The 19,415-nt window shown below is 53.9% G+C and overlaps 9 protein-coding genes across 9 annotated transcripts; 4 read left to right on the top strand and 5 right to left on the bottom strand.

Moving 5' to 3' along the window:
* Window positions 1-164: 164 nt before the first annotated feature.
* NCS57_01145800 (uncharacterized protein) lies at window positions 165-3,018 on the bottom strand (the record flags this gene model as incomplete). The annotated part of the gene is made up of 2 exons (XM_053061173.1): window positions 165-2,762; window positions 2,821-3,018. 2 exons carry the CDS (start codon window positions 3,016-3,018, stop codon window positions 165-167), a joined length of 2,796 nt encoding a protein of 931 aa, XP_052909559.1.
* A 982-nt stretch (window positions 3,019-4,000) lies between these two features.
* NCS57_01145900 (uncharacterized protein) lies at window positions 4,001-4,831 on the bottom strand (the record flags this gene model as incomplete). The annotated part of the gene is made up of 1 exon (XM_053061174.1): window positions 4,001-4,831. One exon carries the CDS (start codon window positions 4,829-4,831, stop codon window positions 4,001-4,003), a length of 831 nt encoding a protein of 276 aa, XP_052909560.1.
* Window positions 4,832-6,020: 1,189 nt separating this feature from the next.
* NCS57_01146000 (uncharacterized protein) lies at window positions 6,021-7,652 on the bottom strand (the record flags this gene model as incomplete). Its single annotated transcript, XM_053061175.1, has 3 exons — window positions 7,176-7,652; window positions 6,671-7,122; window positions 6,021-6,621 (listed from the first exon to the last, which is right to left on the bottom strand). Exons 1-3 carry the CDS (start codon window positions 7,590-7,592, stop codon window positions 6,021-6,023), a joined length of 1,470 nt encoding a protein of 489 aa, XP_052909561.1. The 5' UTR covers window positions 7,593-7,652.
* A 377-nt stretch (window positions 7,653-8,029) lies between these two features.
* Window positions 8,030-8,654, top strand: NCS57_01146100 (uncharacterized protein; the record flags this gene model as incomplete). The annotated part of the gene is made up of 2 exons (XM_053061176.1): window positions 8,030-8,259; window positions 8,312-8,654. The coding sequence occupies 2 exons, from the start codon at window positions 8,030-8,032 to the stop codon at window positions 8,652-8,654; spliced, it is 573 nt and encodes a 190-aa protein (XP_052909562.1).
* Window positions 8,655-8,859: 205 nt separating this feature from the next.
* NCS57_01146200 (uncharacterized protein) lies at window positions 8,860-9,756 on the bottom strand (the record flags this gene model as incomplete). Its single annotated transcript, XM_053061177.1, has 1 exon — window positions 8,860-9,756. One exon carries the CDS (start codon window positions 9,754-9,756, stop codon window positions 8,860-8,862), a length of 897 nt encoding a protein of 298 aa, XP_052909563.1.
* Window positions 9,757-10,289: 533 nt separating this feature from the next.
* On the bottom strand, window positions 10,290-12,314 carry NCS57_01146300 (PhoD domain-containing protein; the record flags this gene model as incomplete). The annotated part of the gene is made up of 4 exons (XM_053061178.1): window positions 10,290-10,479; window positions 10,528-12,128; window positions 12,182-12,187; window positions 12,240-12,314. The coding sequence occupies 4 exons, from the start codon at window positions 12,312-12,314 to the stop codon at window positions 10,290-10,292; spliced, it is 1,872 nt and encodes a 623-aa protein (XP_052909564.1).
* A 563-nt stretch (window positions 12,315-12,877) lies between these two features.
* On the top strand, window positions 12,878-13,618 carry NCS57_01146400 (uncharacterized protein; the record flags this gene model as incomplete). Its single annotated transcript, XM_053061179.1, has 3 exons — window positions 12,878-13,030; window positions 13,090-13,545; window positions 13,595-13,618. 3 exons carry the CDS (start codon window positions 12,878-12,880, stop codon window positions 13,616-13,618), a joined length of 633 nt encoding a protein of 210 aa, XP_052909565.1.
* Window positions 13,619-14,165: 547 nt separating this feature from the next.
* Window positions 14,166-15,971, top strand: NCS57_01146500 (Pre-mRNA-processing protein 45; the record flags this gene model as incomplete). Its single annotated transcript, XM_053061180.1, has 2 exons — window positions 14,166-15,746; window positions 15,801-15,971. The coding sequence occupies 2 exons, from the start codon at window positions 14,166-14,168 to the stop codon at window positions 15,969-15,971; spliced, it is 1,752 nt and encodes a 583-aa protein (XP_052909566.1).
* Window positions 15,972-16,890: 919 nt separating this feature from the next.
* Window positions 16,891-19,089, top strand: NCS57_01146600 (Rhamnogalacturonan endolyase; the record flags this gene model as incomplete). The annotated part of the gene is made up of 5 exons (XM_053061181.1): window positions 16,891-17,588; window positions 17,635-17,794; window positions 17,844-17,882; window positions 17,932-18,833; window positions 18,882-19,089. 5 exons carry the CDS (start codon window positions 16,891-16,893, stop codon window positions 19,087-19,089), a joined length of 2,007 nt encoding a protein of 668 aa, XP_052909567.1.
* Between the last annotated feature and the right edge of the window lie 326 nt (window positions 19,090-19,415).

Raw genomic sequence — 19,415 nt, forward strand, 5'->3', positions numbered from 1 at the left:
GCCAATCACGCTATCATTATCTATCTCGATCATCTCGAGCCCCCGTTGGGTATCTACTTAACCTTATCCCTGATTCCTCTGCTGATTACTGATTATTGGATTGTCATTCAAGCTATCCTTGCCATACACACCTGTAAGCCAACACTCGCTGCGTCGACTACAGCTCAACGACGGCTCCTGCTACGATCCCGTCGATCTCGCCGAGGCGACAGACTCCTGTCCCGCCTGTTGCGCCTGTCCCTCGACCGATCTCGTTCGCGATCTCGGTCTCGGTCACGATCCCTATCCCTATCCCGATCACGCCGCTCCCGATCTCTATCGCGGTCTCTATCGCGATCCCGTGAACGATCACGGTCACGGTCCCTCTCTCGATCCCTATCCCGTCGGTCCCTATCCCTATCGCGATCTCGGTCCATGTCTCGCTGGCGATACGTATCTCCCCTGTCTCTGTCTCTGTCCCTGTTGTCCTTGTCTCGATCTCTCTCGCGTTCCCGCTCTCTGGCCGTCTCCCTGTCCCTGTCTCGATCTCTGTCCTTGTCTCTATCTCGCTGCCGACTGCGACTCCGACTGCGACTCCTGCGCCGCTCTTCACGGCCTCCAGGTGTGTATCGGTCAATGTCGTCCATGTTCCAGCGGCGACGCAAGTCAGGAGATCTCTCGCCACTGCTCTTCTTGTCATCAAGTCCGGGGATCGGCAGACCCTTGTCCCTGGCATCCTTCTGGGCCGCCAGATAGGCCTTGGCCTCCTTTTCTCGCTTCCTGACCTCTTCCATCTTCCACTCCTCAAGGCCGTCCTGAGCCTTGCTTGAGCCAGGTCGAGGGGCAGAGGCCGTGGCTCTAGACCGAGAACGGCTTCTACGATCTTGCCGTTTTTCTGGTGCCTTTTCAAGTTGCCTTTCAGACTTCTTTTCGGGCTTTTCAGCAGGCTTCTCAACGGGCTTCTCAACAGGCTTCTCAACAGTCTTCTCAGTAGGCTTTTCAGTAGGCTTTTCAGCAGGTCTTTCGACAGGCTTTTCTTTCGGCTTCTCGGGCCCCTTCTCGCGTTCCTTTTCGCGGGTTTTGTCTTGGTCCCGGTCTGCCTCCCGAGGCCTTTCCCTGCTTCGACGTCTTGGAGGCGAACGCTGGTCACGGTCGCGGTCTCTCTCACGATCCCGATCCCGGTCCCGACCTCGCTCGCGCTCCCTTTCTCGCGGATCATAGTGGTCTGCTCCACCAAGACGCACATCGCGAGAACGGCTACGCTCCCGTCTAGGGCGTGAGCGGCTTCTATCCCTCCTCTCAGGACGCATTCTCGAACGTGACCTGTCTCGTCTGTCCCTACTTCGATCTCTCCTCTCCGTTCGGGCTCTGGATCGGCTTCTCTCCCTTCGATCAATTCGGGCTCGAGAATCCACACGGGCTCGGGATCGACTTCGCTCTCGTCTTCGAGATCTGCTTCTCTCGTAGTGGTCGTATTTAGGTCGCGAACGGCTTCTAGCAACGCGATCGTCCCTCCCAGTCCGTGAGCGGCTCCTATCCCGTCGAAGCCGTGATCGACTTCGGTCACGTCTATCCCTTATTCGAGACCCACTGCGGTCTCGACGTGGGGAGTTGGAGCGTCGGTCGTTTCGACGATTATCTCGGTCTCGGAGGCGGTCGCGATCTCGTTCTCTGTCCCTGTCGCGATCCCTATCCCTGTCTCTATCCCTTTCTCTCTCCCTGTCTCTGTCTCTGTCTCGTTCCCGCTCACGGTCTACAGCTCTAGAGGTACTGCGGCTTGGCTTTCTTTCGTCCCTTGGGTCTGGGCGCCTTGCATCCGCAGGTGTATCTGAGCCACCGCGATCTGCTTTGAGCCCAGCGTCACTAAGCTTGCGGCCCTCTGTAACTCGAGAATGTTCACGCCGGATAGGGTTGATAGCAGAAACCGGTCCAGACTTTCTCGGTGGTGGTGCCAAGGACGAATCGACCTCCAGTTCTGGTTGTTTTTGAGTCGTTTTGGAGCTTTCCCGGAGAAGGTCAGCCAAAGCCTCTTGCTCCAGTCGCTCGTGCTCCTCCTTTGATAGCTTCTCCTTGAGCTCTGCCGAGACAGCTTCCTTCTCCTTGCGGCGGTCGTCTCTTTGTCGATCTCGGTCTCGACGATCGCGATCTCTGTCGCGATCCCTTGAACGATCCCGGTCGCGGTCGCGGTCTCGGTCACGATCTCTTGGTTCTCTTTCCCGATCCCGATCTCGCTCACGGTCGCGCTGTTCGCGTTCCTTGTGTCGTTTCTCTCGTTCAATGTCTCGCTGCCGCTCACGTTCTTCACGCTCCTGCTCTCGCTTCCTACGACGTTCGTCTCTCTCTTCCTGACGCTTGAGCTCAGCCTTTTCACGCTCACGTTCCTCCTTCTTTCGCTCCTCTCGCGCGATCCGTCGCTTCTCCTCTTCGATCGCCAGCTCCTTCTGTCGTAGTTCTTCTCGTAGGCGTTCGCGTTCAGCTCGTCGAGCCTCGGTATCGGCTGCGTATTCCTCGTCGGTTTTCGATCCGCGAACTTGTTCTGCCTGTGCAGCTTCTTCGCCGACTTCGGCGCGACGGGTTTCACGAATGCGCTCTTCAATGGCGCCCACGTCAATCAATTGACTGATGACAGACTCTGCCTTCTGGTAGACTCCAGACCGTTCCAGGGCGCCATCAATAAGGGCTGCAGCCTTTCGTCGGTCAAGAGTCAGAAGTTGCTGTGGGTTGCGCTCGATTTCCTGTTCGGCCACTTCGAGAATAGCTTTCGTAACTTGGGCCTCGTAGTCCTGGGGAATGATGTGTTAGAAGACGAAATATCGTTTGTTATCCTTGCGCGCGACGTACACTAGCTTCAAACTTGTCCCATACTTGCTTCCGAATGGAATCGTAAGCGCCTTCTTTCTTGAAGCTATGCGCAAGAGATTCGATCGCTCCTCGTGTCGCCGAAGGCAGTGGAAGGTCGGAGGCTTTGTATTTGCGCGCCGCGGAAGGAGACGCCAGTTCGCCATTGGTAGGCGCCTGTTTGGCGCTTGGTGCTGCCATGATGTCGCGATGCGCCCAGTACAAAGAGATTAAGGGAGAGACGAGAGCGCGCAGGAGCTGGCGCAGAGACAGGTGGCAAGAATCAGTGCATATCGCGCCGGTTCAGGGCAAAGGAAATCAAATTAAAGAGCCAGCACCGCACCCCTCAGTCGAGCGGCTTTTCTAATGTTGCTCGAAGTTTGAATGGATCAAAATTCAAGGAGCTTCAACGTTGAACAGTGGAACGTGACATGAAAACGCCAAGTCACGTGGCCTCCTTTTGTTCAACCCCTACCCTAGAGTATCTCGTAGATCGTATTTTCTCGTCAAGCAATCTTTCTTTTGGGGAATTGAATCCGTCTATACAGTTAATTTGGTCTCTCTTTTATCTGAAATTTCGTTTACTTGAAAGTTTTTGCAATGGTGTTTGTGGTCGTCGCCTGTGTCTAGTTCTCTCTACCCTTAAGTGCTTCCAGGCACAATTCTGAGTTTAACACTGCAGCGAACACGAGGACTTTCTAAAACGTTACCCTTGATAAGTTTCTAGGCCAAATTACAGGTATTCACTAATTTCCCACGGGGGCTATTGGCGAAAAGCGTTTATTGGAAAGTTTACCTTAGTAAGGGAAACCTCAGCTGCCGTTAGTTCACTCGGCATCTTGTCCTTTTACACCACAACTCGATAGACTCGATGAATCATCGATTTCGACATGACACGCTGTGATACATCTGAAAAAGAAGCATTCAATGAATGAATCATCCAATTAAAACCAGCCAAGTTTAGGTACTTCCCCTTTCAATTTCCATACACATCAGGAGTAAGCAACAGTCAATGCTGACTGAAGTCACAGATAAGACACATGGTTCTCTAATTATCTTCTCTCAGGAAATCTGCCATTACCATTATGTTATCCATATCTACCCCATCAGAAAAGCTCATCATAAACACGACATGTGTGAAATGATCGTGGTTGAAAAGACCACTCAGACAGCCAGCCACAATCTAAGACCTGGTTGTGCACTTGGCAGTTGTCGTCGCCCTGGAAGGACTCTGCCTCACCGACGAGACTCCCCCACTCACGATCGTCGGACCCGGGACCTGATAGTTGAGCGAACTGGCGTAGATGTTGACAAGAATTCCAGGGTCATTGGCCTCATAGAGTTCAGTACCGAGATATCCAGGTGGATTGTCAGAGCCACTCCCGGTAATCTTGAGGTTGAAGCACTGCGGGTAATTCTGGGCACCGTTTCTTTCGAGTCCACTGTGCAGAGCAATGATCTCGTGGCGAAGAACGTAGTTTCCAGGGGCAATGTTGCTGGGGATCCTCACACTCCAGGTGTAGCCATTCTCTCTCAGGGCACCGTCTGCATATTTCCCAGGCCTGCCTTGGGAGATAAGGCCCATGCCATCAATCTTGAAGAATTCTAGCTTTGTCTTGTCCACCGTCTCACATGGACCGTTGCAGTTGGCTAGGTAGTCCATCACAGGTCCGCGGTGGTTCTCAGGCCACGAAGACCACTTTATGGTGATTGTATCGCCGGCAGCCACTTGGACATGTCCCTGGGCCGGTGCAGCGTCACGGTGACAGATGATATCAGGATGACCGTACTTGTCGGGGGAAACAAAGCCGTTGTCTCGCTGCTCGATGGTCCAGCCAAGCACAACCGGGGGCTTTCTCTGTAGAGGAAAGCTGGTGCTCAGGTAGCCCCCATAGGCGACGCCGTTGATGATGACTCGAGTGACATGGCCGTGTGCTGAGACGGAGACGGCAGAGAAGAGAAGATAGAGCCAAGTCGAGACACAAAGAGTGCTCATTACAGTAAAGAAAGTCATGATGAGAGTAGAAAGTGTAAACGAGGATATCAAGTTGATGCAACGTTGAATTCAATGCGAAGCCAACAAGTGCCTCTGAAGGGGTTGAACTCCCAAAATACAGAGGAAGTTGATGCCCTTTTATATCTGCACAACTGGCTGCAGTGCTCTTCTTTCTGTTCCTGCTTACAAGCTATCTTGAGAACAATGCAGTATTCCAACACCTTGGGATCTCGTCAAGACGAAAACTGACCTTGTTTCCAGTGTACGTACGAAACCTCTGACACAGTCCCCCATCTCTTCAGTTACAAACACCCGAAGGCTGTATCGGGGCAGTCGTGATTGGCCTTTCCCCTTCGCTCGCAACTACGTTCCCACCATTTGTACAACGCTCTCAGACACCAGCCTAACCATTCAGGCAGCCCCCTTACATGAGACCCTTTTCTCCCGGCTTGGTCAGCAGAGAGTAAGATACGAATCATGCATTTTGAGACACGGCATAGAAGGAGGGTCGAGGCTGAATGTGCCAGTGTTGCCTCGGACTGAGCGAATGAGATGTTGGATCTTGTGTTTCTCGGCGGAAACTCTGTAATGAAAGGACCAGAGGCGACTGTTTCAACTTGGGCAGTTCCGAAAGTGCACAACCATTCGAAGAGTCATCCGGGCCTTCGAGATGCAAGAAGCCGGAAGCCACTCCGAGGCTGGCCGACGGCTTTTAAGGCCAGGCGCCTCCGGAATTAGAACATCGTGTTACGTTAATGACTGAAACATATCTCGACAGGAGGTTGATGGATAACGTCAGCGCATATTGGCAGGTCAAAAGCATGCTGGGCACAGGTAGAGATAACACGTCAAATCACTCAACAACATGGACGGAAAGTATTGATCAATGGTCATAAGACGTATAACTGCGTTTATCGCGTAGCCCGTAAAGATATCCAGGTAAGCATGTACATGATCACCAACGGCGCAGCTCCTTACGGTACCTCTAGATGGTGGCATATCCCTCATCAACATGGATGGGATCCGATCCATGAATAGTCATCAACAGAGAGAGCACCTTTTCTTGTTTTGAAACACCATTTCGTAAAAATGGAAGTGGATATCATGCGTCCCGTCGTCAAGCTCGTAGAGGAGAGATCCATGCCAACCCAACGCCATACAAGCAAATGCACCTCAGTACAGCATAAATGTCGGACCCCAAGGGGTCTCAGAACTCGCCTTCTCCGCCGTGGCCAACCACGCTCGCCGTCCAGAGTCCGACGAGACCCCACCAGTTGACCTTCCACCCTCTCCAGAGTCCCTCCAGGCCCTGGCCCTTGTAGGTGGTTGTGGCAACGCTCTTATTCTTGCCCTTACCCTTCTTTGTGACACTCGGCCTGATGGTGGGGACCTCGCGTGTTCCCTCCTCGGTTGCAATATGGTACATGGTACCGAAGGGGCCGTCATAGCGACCAGGAGGAACAATGGTTGTGAGTGCCTGCTCCTGACCACCGAGCGCCTTGACATATTCGGAGGTCGACAAGACTGAGACCTGTCCACGCCTCAGGACGGTCTCGACCGGGAGTTTAAGGAGGATTGCAGCCGATGAGGCAAAGAACTTGGCGACAGAGAACGTCATGGGCGAAGCCTGGCTGTCAATCATGAATCGGGTTCGGAGAACAAGGGGTGTGGAGAGTGTGATAAGAGGGTGAACCAAGGAGTTGAGGACGGTCGGGATGACAAGGATTGAGGAGCAGAGGTATGAAGGCAGAGCCTTGAGAGTAGCCAGCGTCCGGCGCTGGCCTCTGGAGCTTGGTGTGACAATGAGTCTGTCTAGAGTCAGTATTGCTCGCGTGCGTCAAAGGTGATAGTCCATACCTCGTTCGCACCAAATCCAATGGCGAGAGAGCCAGCCCAGTAGCAACAGCAGCAGTTGCGGCCACAAAGAGGGATGCCCAAGGATATGGGGAGGCAATATCAATCAAACGATCGATATCCTCCTTGACGCCTATATCCGGGACATTGAATATGGCACTGAGAAAACTTCTCGACCAGTTTTCTAGCAGCGACTGCAAAACGGTATACAGAAACGCCGCATTGGACCCCTTCCAAACGCCCCAGGCACCTTCCTTCCCCCACAGCTGCCCAATTACTTCGAGAATCGAGTCCGGTCGACGCAGAGTCAGGTAGTGCTCCGGAATCTTCGGCTTTGGCAGAGGAGACGGGGTCCGGCGGCCATTTGAGCTCTTTGGACCAGAGGGAGTGGGAGTCGCGGGCACGCTCGATGTGAAGTAAGCGGGCTCGTCGCCCTCAGAATCTGATTCATGGAACTATGTCGTCATCATTAGCGGTGTGCCACTTACAAGTGACTCTAACGACTCACATCATACATGGAACTCCCATATGTGGAAGTTCGCTTCTTAAGAGGTTCTGGCTCTACCGTAGGGGTAACCAGAGCAGCATTTTCATCCTGGTTCCGGACTTGCAGCAAAGTCTTGGCCACCTCGAAAGGCTGGGCCATGAGGACCGAGGTATACTTCCATAGCAGCTCGTCGATGAGGTCCTTAACATTCTGCACCATGGATGGCGAGTTATCCCCCAAGTAGTCCTTGTACTCAAGGTCGTTCAAGATATCACGCGCTTTGGAGGCGTACCGCCCACCGGCGACCGTCACATGTCGGCCATCGGGGAACGGGTTCGGGCTGGGACTCGACTTGGCGAGGGTCTCGGAGGGGTCACCGATGGTCGGGGGTATATAGTACGGCCTCAGGGGATTGAAGCCTTCTCGGTGAGTCGACATTGTGCATGCGACCGCATTGGTCTCGGGAGAAGGAATTGCAGAGAGAAATGCGACGTCGAGCTCGGATCCTAGAAAATGAAATCATGCTCGCCCGCGGCCCACAAACCCAGCCTTCGGAGATAGAGAGGGCGGGACCGGAGCCCGGCAAATTGATTCACCGGCCGATAAGGCCTCCGCTATCCGAAGCTCGAGTCTAGTACTCACTTTTTTCGGCCTGCTTAAAATCATCTTGGATCTAAGAGGACGAGACGAATCCGCGGAGGGCCCAGCGTCCATTGAGCGAAATTGGCGTGTTCCAACCTTTTTGACATTTCCATGCTTGGGACGAAGATCATTTCGACGAGTTTAAAATCGCATTGAAATTCTTTCCGGTTTCGCATTTCCCCGGTTTCTCGTTACTCTTCCCCGCGGTCTATCCTCCGAATACCCCGGCAGCCATGTCCGCATCACGATCCTTTGCGACCAGCTTGGCCAAGCTTCCGGCCACGGCCTGCCGACGAACCCAGCCCTTCCTCAGCAGAGGAAGCATTCTATCACAGACCTCTTCTCGAAGTCGATCAGCCATTATTCCTCGAGCTGCCCGCTTCTCCCCCGTATCCCAGAGAGCATTCACCACCTCGGCACAACGGCGACACGGACATGTTGAACCTCCGAAGCCGGGCGAAGAGTATGTTCGCCGAGCTAGAACACCACACCGCCGAAAGACTAACATTACCTAGGCTCTGGATTACCTTTATCGAAAAGGATGGTCAGGAACACAAGATTGCTGTCTGCGAAGGAGACAACCTTCTAGATATTGCTCAAGCGCACGACCTGGAGATGGAGGGCGCATGCGGAGGCTCCTGCGCCTGCTCCACCTGCCACGTTATCGTCCTCGAGGATGAATACTTCGACAAGATGCCCGAGCCAGAGGATGACGAGAACGACATGCTGGACCTTGCGTTTGGCCTCACCGAGACGAGTCGCCTGGGCTGTCAAGTACTCATGACCAAGGAGCTGGACGGCCTCCGGGTGAAGCTGCCCTCCATGACGAGGAACCTGCAGGCGAGCGATTTCCAATAAAAATAAAAAGGACATGATGAGAGCGGCGGGCTTGTTTTGATATGAGGACTTGTATTTGTATCTATTACCCTGGGAAGAAAAGGACCGGCGATGGCGGGGATTCAGGTGCATTAGGGGTATCTTTGTTGCGACTTTCGTTGCGAGGGCCGGAAGAGGTCGGCCTGATGATTCTACTACTCCTCTTAAAGAAAAAAGAACATTAACCTCATGCCTCCTCGAGCGCACCCTTCTTCAGGCCGCCGCCTCCTGAAGCGATGAGCTCCAGGAATCCCTTCTTGCTCATCTCGTTGACCTTTTCCTTCCGCTGCTCCATACCGATGACACCCTCCTTTCTCGAGTTCTTCTCCGTCTCGAGGGCCTTGACCTGGGCGGCGCGGACAGCGTTGAATAGCTTGACCACACCGCGCTGTGCCACCTTTCGAAGCCTCCTCTCCGTCACTAGAATCTCCGACGTTGACGTCTCAAGCTCGCCCGTGGTGTCGTTGGCGGTCGCGATGAGCACGTCCTTTACTCTGCCCTTTTCCAACGCCAATCGCTTTTGGTCGCGAATCTGTTTTCTCGCCTTGGCTTCTAGGGCGCTGTCCACCGCCGCCTTTGAGGCTTCGTGGGCGGCGGCACTTCGTGACAGGACGGGATCTGATCGCTTGGATGTTGACAGTTTGGTGGAGAGAATCTTGGAGAGCGATGTAGCGAAAGCATTGGGGTCGTTGCGCTTGGACTTTTTCCTCTTTCCACCAACTTCCTCATCATCGTCATCGTCATCGGAGCCTTCTTCATCCTCCTCTTCATCGTCGTCCGCCTCCGAGTCGCTCTGGGGCTCTGCCTGCGCCTTTGCTTTTGTCTTCTTAAGTGGCTTCTTCAATGCGGGGCCTTCCTCATCTGAGCTGGTCCCTTCATTGTCGGAAGCGCCCACATCGTCGACCTTGGCGTTGTGAATGTCGTCGTCGGAATCGAGGAGGTTGACAGCATCAAAATCCTGCTGCGCGTCGTCGCCCTCAGAGTCGCTATTGTATTCCTGCAGAGCTCTCCGCTTCTGCTTCTTTGAGGGCCGTTGTACACGACCCTCGTTTTGTCGCTTCTTCCTGTTGCCTGGGCCAGCCATTGCGAATGCCGGGTTGTTGCTGTGGCTGAAAATGTGCAATTGTTGATGGGACGTCGTCGCGCTGATGCTGGGCTCGTCGTGAAACTTTTTTGAGAATTTTGCCGGGGAAATTTTCTGGCAAGTGGAGGGGCGGGCCAGGGCGGTGAGCTAAGCTCGGAGGCTGAGTGTGGGGCAGATCGGGGTGGGGCCGTGATCTGGTCCCGGATGGACTCTGACGGGTGCCGATCTGACGGTTGTAATGGTACAGGGGATGAACTTGATTATTACTTGAAGAAATGGTTTAGTTGGGAGAGGATATAGAGTATTTGTTCATTTCAAATCAACAAGCACAGCTGGGCAGGAAGCAACCCAACCCTAGCCTTGACATACCCTCCTGTTGGTGGAAGAATCATTGCGACGAGGGCCATCTCTGAAGTAAGGACAATGAAATTTTAATTAAGCACGAGATATTAGATACTACAAAGCTATTCCAAAAACAACCCAGAGGAAAAACCGTCGTCCTCGCGATTCCAGAACCGCGACCCTATTTCGTTCTAGAAAAACTGGTGAAGTCGGTCCCAGATTGAGGGAGGAGACTTGAAGCCCTCAGGGGCATCCGGTGCTTCAACCACTGTTGTCCAAGTCTCCTTGCCGTCAATGTAGAGTGTGTAGTTGAGGCTGCTCTTCTCTCCCTGCTTCTCAATCGAAAAGGAACCAAATTTGGAGATGCCACCGGGGATATAGCTATCTTGCTGTTAGTGGCAGAAATGAAAGGTAACGAGGCAAACTTACTTCATCATAACATCTTCATCGTCTGTCTGCTTATATGTCGGGAAAGGGGAAGCAAATTGGTTTAGAGGGCTGGTGGAAAACTCGTGAGCGGCAGCAGACTGAGGCCATCGCGAGCCAACAGGTGGAGGGAACCTTGTGGCAGCAAACTCGTGTCGATCGCCGGACAGGATAACAACGCCTGTGCCTCGTGCACCGGAATCCCACATGGCCTCAAGGATCTGCTTTCGCTCCGTAAGGAAACCGCCCCAGGTATCCTTGACATTGACAGGCCAGTTCTTGGTGAAGGGGACGGACGAAGCAATGAACTTCCATCGAACTCCCTGGGGTTCAGGACGAGCCAACCAAGACAGCAGGTCAGCCAGCTGCTCCTTTCCAAGCATGGTCTTGTCGGTCGCATTGAATGGGAGGTTGTTGCTGGAGCGGTAGCTGCGGGTGTCCATCATGAAGAAGCTGGCCGGGCCCTGAGTAAACTCGTACCAAGTAGCGTTACTTCTTGGGCCGCTCTGGGTGGCAGACTGAGCTCTGGGCGGGTTAACGTTGGCTTGATAGATGTGCCAAGGATCGACAGCGGCGCTGTAGATGCCAGTTGTGTTTGAAGACCAGTCATTCGAGATTTCGTGGTCATCAAGGACGTGAATCCAGCTCAGGTTCTGGGCCACAGGAGCCCAGTCTGGAGAAGCGTAAACCTGGCGGTATTGCATGCGGTACTCCTGAACAGACTTTCCAAATCGCTCGGGAACATCGACATAGATGAAGTCGCCCAGGAACAGCATAAACTGAGGGCTAAGCGAGGGAAGCTTTTCTGCCAAGTTCCTCAAACCAGGGATAGCCAGGGGATGGTCCACCGGGTTGTAGGGGAAGCGAGGCAAGATGCAAGAAGTAGAGAGGAACGTGAACAATCCATTCTCGGTGTCGGGCATCTGTCCCGGCTTGGGGGCAGATCGGAACTCGCCAGTGTGGTTGTTGGAGGTTCTCCACTCATACTTTCTCTGCTTTGAGTCGTCGAGGGGCACAGTCAGAGTTGTTGTGAAGTCGGTGCTGTTATTTGTCGACGTGACAAAGCCTGCGGTCAACCACAGGTTGGTCTCAGATGATAGCTGGGGATCTTGAATGTGATATTCGAATGTGATGGGCAGCTTTGTCTGATCAGGCTCGCGGATGACGAAGCGAGCTTCTGATGGGGAGACGTATCCAAGACGAACGAAGGAGAGGTCATCGGCAGGGTAATACCATCTCGCGCGGAACAAAGCATCAGCTGTCAAGGCGACGAAGATGACGTTGATAAGGAAGGTCAGGAATGAGGCAATGGGGCGTCTGGCGCTGGGAGCTCCCAGCAAGAGGATCTTGAATGCGCTAGGAATCTTTTCACCAACGACAATCTTCTCCTTGATATCAACCACATCGGTAACAACTTCAGGCTCGGGGGCCACTGCGACGCCGTTTCTGGTCAACAACGGTGTTGTAGATGTAATGGTGGACTCTTTCACGGTGACATCGACTTCATCCTTGAGGACCTCCACTTGGGGCTTAGAAAAGTAGGTCGCGATGTAAGAGGGGACATAGATGGCGAAGAGTGCAAATGCAATTGAAGGGAAATGAGCCTGTCACGGAGGTTAGACTTGTCTCGGGAGCTTCCTGAGGCTGCCTGGCTTACAGGGAACTACATGTCTTGTTAGTCAATTATGTTATTGATTCCATCGGGTAATACAAACAAGTCTGAAAAAGACGACGGCACATATCCTTAGGGCGACCGAGGATACGTTTGCGACTGTCGTCTGGAGGGCCATTTTGGAGATGGCCGTTTAGGGGAAGAAAGCGCCGGCTGACGGTTGGCAATGGATGGCGCCTAGAGGGCCAATTTAGGAGGTATCGTCGATCAAGGAGAGTAGAGAAGAGAATGTGAGTAGGACGTCATGCCAATCCGTCAATGCGACATGAGGATCAAAGGTTGCGTTTGGGGGTTGTTCAAGAAGTCAGCCACGTACTCCTTGAAAGAGCTTGACAGGGGAGTGAGGTCATCATCCTTGATAACGAGCGATGGAACACGCCTGAACGCGTATTGGCAAATGACCTGTGGCTGACAACCCTTGGCGCACCAACAGGGTGTGGCTTGCGGCTTTTAGACTGTGGCTCGTTCAGCTCAGGAGGGGCCCCGCTCTAGCTACCTAGGTGGCATTCCCATTCCAGGGGTTCAGCGCCCAGGGGCCCGGTGGGTGCAAAATTCCGCGCCGAAGCTCAATCGTGGCCCGTTCAGTTACATGTGCTCCAGTACCATCCACTTTGGCGACAGCTTGTCCTGAACCAGCCGTCCAGCCAAGCACGCGACAACATCTCCCACAACACCGCAACCATGAGACTGCCGACACTTCTCGCCGGGCTGTTCGCCTGCCTCATCACCGACGTCGCCGCTACTGCCCTGACTTATAAGCTCGGCGCCAACGAGAAGGCCTGCTTCTACACTGCGACGAAAAAGGAGGGCGAGAAGATCGCATTCTACTTTGCCGTGAGCCTCACACGACGCCACCATACGCATCGGAACTCGAGCTGAATATCATACTATAGGTCCAATCTGGAGGTTCTTTCGATGTCGACTACATTGTTGAGGGTCCCAATGGCAAGATCATCATGGATGGCCAGAAGGAGAGGCAGGGTGACTTTGTCTTCTCGGCCAACGTGGTTGGTGACTACTCGTTCTGCTTCGACAACGAGATGAGCACCTTTGCCGAGAAGTATGTCGACTTTGAGATTGCCGTCGAGAACGAGGCCCGCGCCCAGCTGCCCTCGAAGCAGGGAACCACCCCAGAGCAGACCTCTGTCCTGGAGGAGTCCATCTTCAAGGTGTCTGGCCAGCTCTCTACCATCTCGCGCAACCAAAAGTACTTCCGAACCCGTGAAAACCGCAACTTTGCCACCGTCAACAGCACCGAGGGCCGAATCATCAACTTTAGCATGATCCAGATCGGCCTGATCATCTGTATGGGTGCCCTGCAGGTGTTTGTCGTTCGGTTCTTTTTCCAGGTATGTTTGGCCAACTGTAAGAGACCGGCATGCGCTAACTGTCCAAAAGGGTGCGCGCAAGGGTTACGTATAAAGGATTCAATGTACTATATACCAAGCTGGATCTGGGTGTTACGAGGCGCGAGATCAAAAAGGAGGCGGATACTGGAAATGTTATGTATAATCAATGGAAACATAGCTCACGGTCTGGCTGGGGATTTACGTGGCGCCTGTTTTCGGCCCCGAGGCTGTGATGTTCCATGCTTGGACGAAGCCGATGAAAGTTGTCATGATGCGCTTGATTGGACTGCTAGAGATAGCGAGGGTTGTTCTAATAATTGTCGATGCGATGTCATAATATGACGTGAATACCTGAACTCTGAGCTCTCCTGAATACTTGAATACTCGTACAATCCATCTCCTTTAGAACAAAATGTCAAAATGACTGATTCTGAGGTTCTACTGTCAAGTGCTCTAGGTGTCACTGAGGAGCCTGTAGGTAGCGCCCCAAGATCTTGGCGTGGTGCTGCAGCGGCCCGCGCTAAACCCATTTTGGCGCGTCGCCTCTTGAAATTCTGAACCTTGGAGCCTCCGCGATCTTCAAAGACATTCAAACACTCCATCCCCATCAACACAACAAAATGACGTCGATCGCCGGGTCGCTTCAGGCTGCGCTGCCCAAACCCAAGTATACGGGCGAGGACGAGGAAGCTCCGGCGCGAGCGCAGCAGCGTGGCGTGAGGATCGTTGGCCCCGGACAGCTCGACGAGACGCAGCTCGTGCTCAAACGATCCGGCCCTCCTGCCTACGGACAGCGATCAGGATGGCGACCACGCACGCAGGAGGACTTTGGCGATGGAGGCGCTTTCCCCGAGATCCCCATTGCCCAGTACCCGCTCGACATGGGCAAGAAGGGCGCGACGACGAGCAACGCGCTGGCGATCCAGGTCGACTCCGAGGGCAAGGTCAAATACGACGCGATCGCGCGACAGGGCCACGGCGAAACCCGCATAGTTCACACATCATTCAAGGAGCTGATTCCTCTTCGGCAACGCGCCGACGCGGGCGAGATTGATCTTTCGCGACCGGACAAGGAGTCTGTCGAGGCAACAACGGAAAGGACTAAGAATGCCCTGGCCGCGTTGGTTAGCGGTGCGGTGGCTGCGCAGAAGCCGAAGAATGTGAATATCGGGCAGCGAAAGGATGCTACTTTTGTGCGATACACACCGGCGAACCAGATGGGCGACAACTCGAAGAAGCAGGACCGCATTATGAAGATTGTCGAGAGGCAACGCGATCCTATGGAACCGCCCAAGTTCAAGCACAAGAAGATTCCTCGAGGACCACCTTCACCCCCTCCGCCAGTTATGCACTCGCCGCCCAGAAAGCTCACAGCCGAAGACCAAGAGATGTGGAGGATTCCGCCTCCAGTCTCAAACTGGAAGAACCCCAAGGGCTTTACGGTACCACTGGACAAGCGGTTGGCGGCAGACGGAAGGGGACTGCAGGATGTGGCCATCAGCGACAAGCATGCTCAGTTTGCTGAGTCTATCAAGATGGCGGAACGTCATGCTCGTGACGAGGTTCAGCAGCGCGCCATGATGCAGCAGCGACTGGCGGAGAAGGAGAAGGCACAGAAGGAAGAGAATCTACGGGAGCTGGCCCAGAAGGCCAGGGCAGAGCGTGCAGGCGCAGGCCGCAAACGCAGAGACTCTCGCGACTCCCGAGACTCGAGAGATTCAAGGTCACGATCGCGAAGTTACAGCTACTCCGAGTCTGATCGATCCGATAGCGAGGACGAAGAGGTCAGAGAGCGTATCAAGGCACGACAGGAGAAGCAGCGGGATGAGGAGCGAAAGCTACGGCAGAACCGCATGGGTGCCGAGCGCCGAGCCCAGGTTATGGCCCGCGAACAAGGCAGAGATATCTCTGAGAAGATTGCTCTGGGCGTGGCCAAGCCAACGCAGTCGAAGGAGACCATGTACGACTCGCGATTATTCAACCAGTCAAGTGGATTTGACAGCGGCATCAACGAGGACAACCCCTACGACAAGCCACTCTTTGCAGCGCAGGACGCTATCAGCAGCATCTACCGGCCACGAGCCAACCTGGATGACGACGACGCCGAGGCAGGAGATAGGGAGATGGCTAAGATCCAAAAGGCAAGCCGATTTGGAGAGGCATTGGGCAAGGGAACGTTTAAGGGCGCCGCCGAGGTTGAGGTCAGTATTTCATCTTTCAAATGGTTAAATCGTATGCTAACACACACTCTCCAGGCGCGAGAGGGACCAGTACAGTTCGAGAAGGATGCCGGCGACCCTTTTAATGTGGACAAGTTCTTGTCCGAGGTGGATCAGGGCTCGTCGTCAAAGCGAGGTTACGGTCTGCAGGATGAAGACAGCAGGCAATCAAAGCGGCCACGAGTGGACGACGACGACGAAGATTAAGCAGCAGATTGTACGGTTATGTGTGGTGTATAAAGTTAGACCCAGGTCAGGCGTCAATGATAATAAGGATGGTGTGTTCCAACAGCTTTTGCTATGAGGAGCAGATATTTGACACCAACTCGGCTTTTATGTGCAGATACCACTTAGACTGTCCTTGTAAATCATCATCAGCATTGATTGCTTTTCTACGTAATAGTAACCTTGGAGCAAGACGAGGCAGAGTAAAGTCTCATCTCACTTGACCTTGCACTTAGGTACAAGTCATATAGATGTGTCATGTCCAAGTCGGTGTGTCAAATTTCCGCTCCCTTCCGCTTCACAATTTTGACCAGCAACACAGGGATGCCTGGAGAACTTTACCCCGAAAAGCTACGACGTGGTCATGCACGATGAAGTCTTTTGAGTAGCTCCATCTCCAATACGTGGAATTGAACCTCTTGGGTCCCCCTCCCCCAGCCTCGGAATTATGGCCGCTTCGGGGCCCCGACTTGCGGGGGGCCAAGGCGACGACCCGCGATTCCCTGGACTCGGACAAGAATCATCATGTTATTCACCATGCCATGCCATTCCGCAACAGGGTCTTTGCCGGAGCTAAGAGACTTCTCCTGAGAGCCGGGTTCCCCTCTCGCTAAGTCTTTCTCCCGAACCCCGAATGCAAAGATGGGGAACCTCCCCCAACCGGTCGTCCCCTTAGCCTGAAAGGAGGCGATCGGCATCTCCCCATGGGGAAACATGGGCCTGCTCGGTGGAACTCGAGCTCACCTTGCCAGGTCTTGACTCGAAGCTTCATCCCCCAAATGACAATGGGGGTTGGGCTGGCTGTGGGGGACTTGAGAAGCTTATAAAAGGGACATGAAGTTCGTGAAGCTGTTGGTGAAGAGCTAGGGCTTCCAGCACACTCACATCTCCCACCGTCGCTATGAAGTTCCGCAGCGTATCCCTCGCCGCCTTGCTGCTTCAGGCACCTCAATGGGTGGCCGCAGCTCTAAAGGCAACCGAGTCCGACACTGAGCTGGTCATCTCCAACGACCGCCTCTATGCCGCCGTCCAGAAGCCTGGTGGCTCCATCGTGAAGCTCACCCTCGATGGAACGAACCTCCTGGGCACGAGATCGGGCTCTACCGGTCAGGGCCCGTACCTCGACTGCTACTGCACGCCCAAGGGATTCTGGACTCCCGGTACCATGACACCCAAGTACAAGCTCTTCAAGGGCAAGGATTCGAGCGGCAAGGACTACGGCGGCATCATGATGGCCGACACGTTCACCGAGACGGGCCAGGTTCTGGAGCAGTACTGGTTCCTCCGTGACGGCGAGACGGGCCTGCACACCTTTAGCAGAGTGGCCTACCACAACGAGGAGCAGCCATTCCTGCGCAACCTGCAGGAGCTGCGCACCATGTTCCGGCCCAACAGCGAGATGTGGACGCACCTCCTGACCAACGAGAAGCAATACGCGCCTCTCCCTGGAAAAGAGGCCCAGGCAAAGCAGGTCGTGGTGCAGGATGCGACGTGGTATATGGGCAACACGCCTGATGATGCCTATGTCAAGCAGGAGGCGGACTACTTTACAAAGTACACGTTCCAGGACAACTGGCGTGACATCAACGCCTATGGACTGTAAGTGGTCATCTGTGGTTTTGAGAATGGTTGCTGATCTGAAAAGGTTCGCCGATGGCTCCAAGACCGAGGATGGCGATGCTTATGGTGCTTGGCTCGTCATGAACACCAAGGACACCTACTTTGGAGGACCTCTGCACTCGGATCTGACTGTGGATGGTATTCTTTACAACTACATCAGCTCCAACCACCACGGAGACCAGACTGTAAGCTATTCTCACTCTAACATGGCGATAGCTGGCTAAGAAGCAACAGCCCAACATCACCCATGGCTTTGACCGCACATTCGGACCTGTAAGTATACGCCGAGTTCGGAGAGATGAACATGTCTAATCGCAGATAGCAATACTACCATTTCAACCGCTTCCCTGCCGACACGGATATCCTGACTGCTCAGGCCGATGCCGCTCAGTATGCGGATCCCGAGTGGAACGCCGACTTTTACGACTCCATCGCCAAGCATGTCCCCAACTATGTTCCGTCCAAGAACCGCGGCACCTTTGAGGTCAGGGTTGATCTGCCCAAGGGAGCCAAGAACCCCATCGCTGTTCTTGCCCAAAGCGGTGTCGACTTCCAGGACAATGTGTTCGATGTCAACGCCTACCAGTACTGGGCCAATCTCGACGACAGCGGCAGAGCGACCATTCCCATGGTCAAGGCTGGTACGTACCGTCTGACCGTCTACGCCGATGGCATCTTTGGACAGTTCACCAAGGACAAGATCAAGATCAAGGCTGGCAAGACGGAAAAGACAAAGGTCACCTGGAAGGAAGAGTCTTCCGGCAAGGAGCTCTGGCGCATTGGAACCCCCGACAAGACCTCGGGCGAGTACCGTCACGGCTTTGAGCCAGACACTTCCAAGCCGCTGCAGCCGGAGCAATACCGCATCTACTGGGCGGCGTATGACTTCCCCAAGGACTATCCTGATGGTGTTCACTTCAAGGTCGGCGAGAGCGATGTGGGCAAGGACCTCAACTATGTGCACTGGAGCGTGTTTGGCGGACGGGCAAACTACGTGCGCCCCGAGGCCTACGTCGGTAACGGCGATGTCAACAACTGGACTATCGCTTTTGACCTCAAGGAGTCCCAGGTCAAGCGCAAGAAGCAGGCGACCTTTACGGTTCAGCTCGCTGGAGCCAAGACTGCCGCCGGAAATACGGATGTGTACAACGCCTCGGAGCCTCACTCGAACCTCAAGTACACGGTCAACATCAACGGCAAGGATCTCGAGCCGTGGGTTATTCCGTAAGTATGCTTTCCCCTATAGAAGATATCAGTGCTAACTTGTTCAAGGTACCACCACAGCAGTTCGTGTGCTGTGCGCTCTTCTGTGAGCTGCTACAACATTGCGCACAAGTTTGTCTTTGACGCGGGTCTCCTGAGCAAGGGTGAGAACGAGATTGTGCTGAGCCTGCCGTACAACGCTACCGACTATGAGTCTGCTGTGCTGCCCGCGTCTGTTTATGTGCAGTACGACGCTTTGAGGCTTGAGATTGACTAATGTGGTCAACGTGTTAACGAAAGAGTTTCATGTCTGGTAGTTGGGAATGGCTTCCGATGCCGGCACGCGAATAATTAAATGATGAAGAAAAAAACTCGGAATGAAACTCGAGATCATGCGATAATCTGTAAAATAGTTGTATCGTCAATGGAGGTTTTGAACCAACATGCCTGTAACATCGGAGGCTTTGAGACGTCTAAAACCTCCGGAATGCGACTGAAAGGGATCGTCCATGTGGAGCTGTTGAGGATGAAGAGCGAAGAGCGACGCAGTCGGAGGGTTTTCGCGTCGCGAGTCAAGTCAGATGATTTGAAGGATCAATTGAG

Source organism: Fusarium keratoplasticum, chromosome 9 (genome assembly GCF_025433545.1).
Source record: "Fusarium keratoplasticum isolate Fu6.1 chromosome 9, whole genome shotgun sequence".
NCBI lineage: Eukaryota > Fungi > Ascomycota > Sordariomycetes > Hypocreales > Nectriaceae > Fusarium > Fusarium keratoplasticum.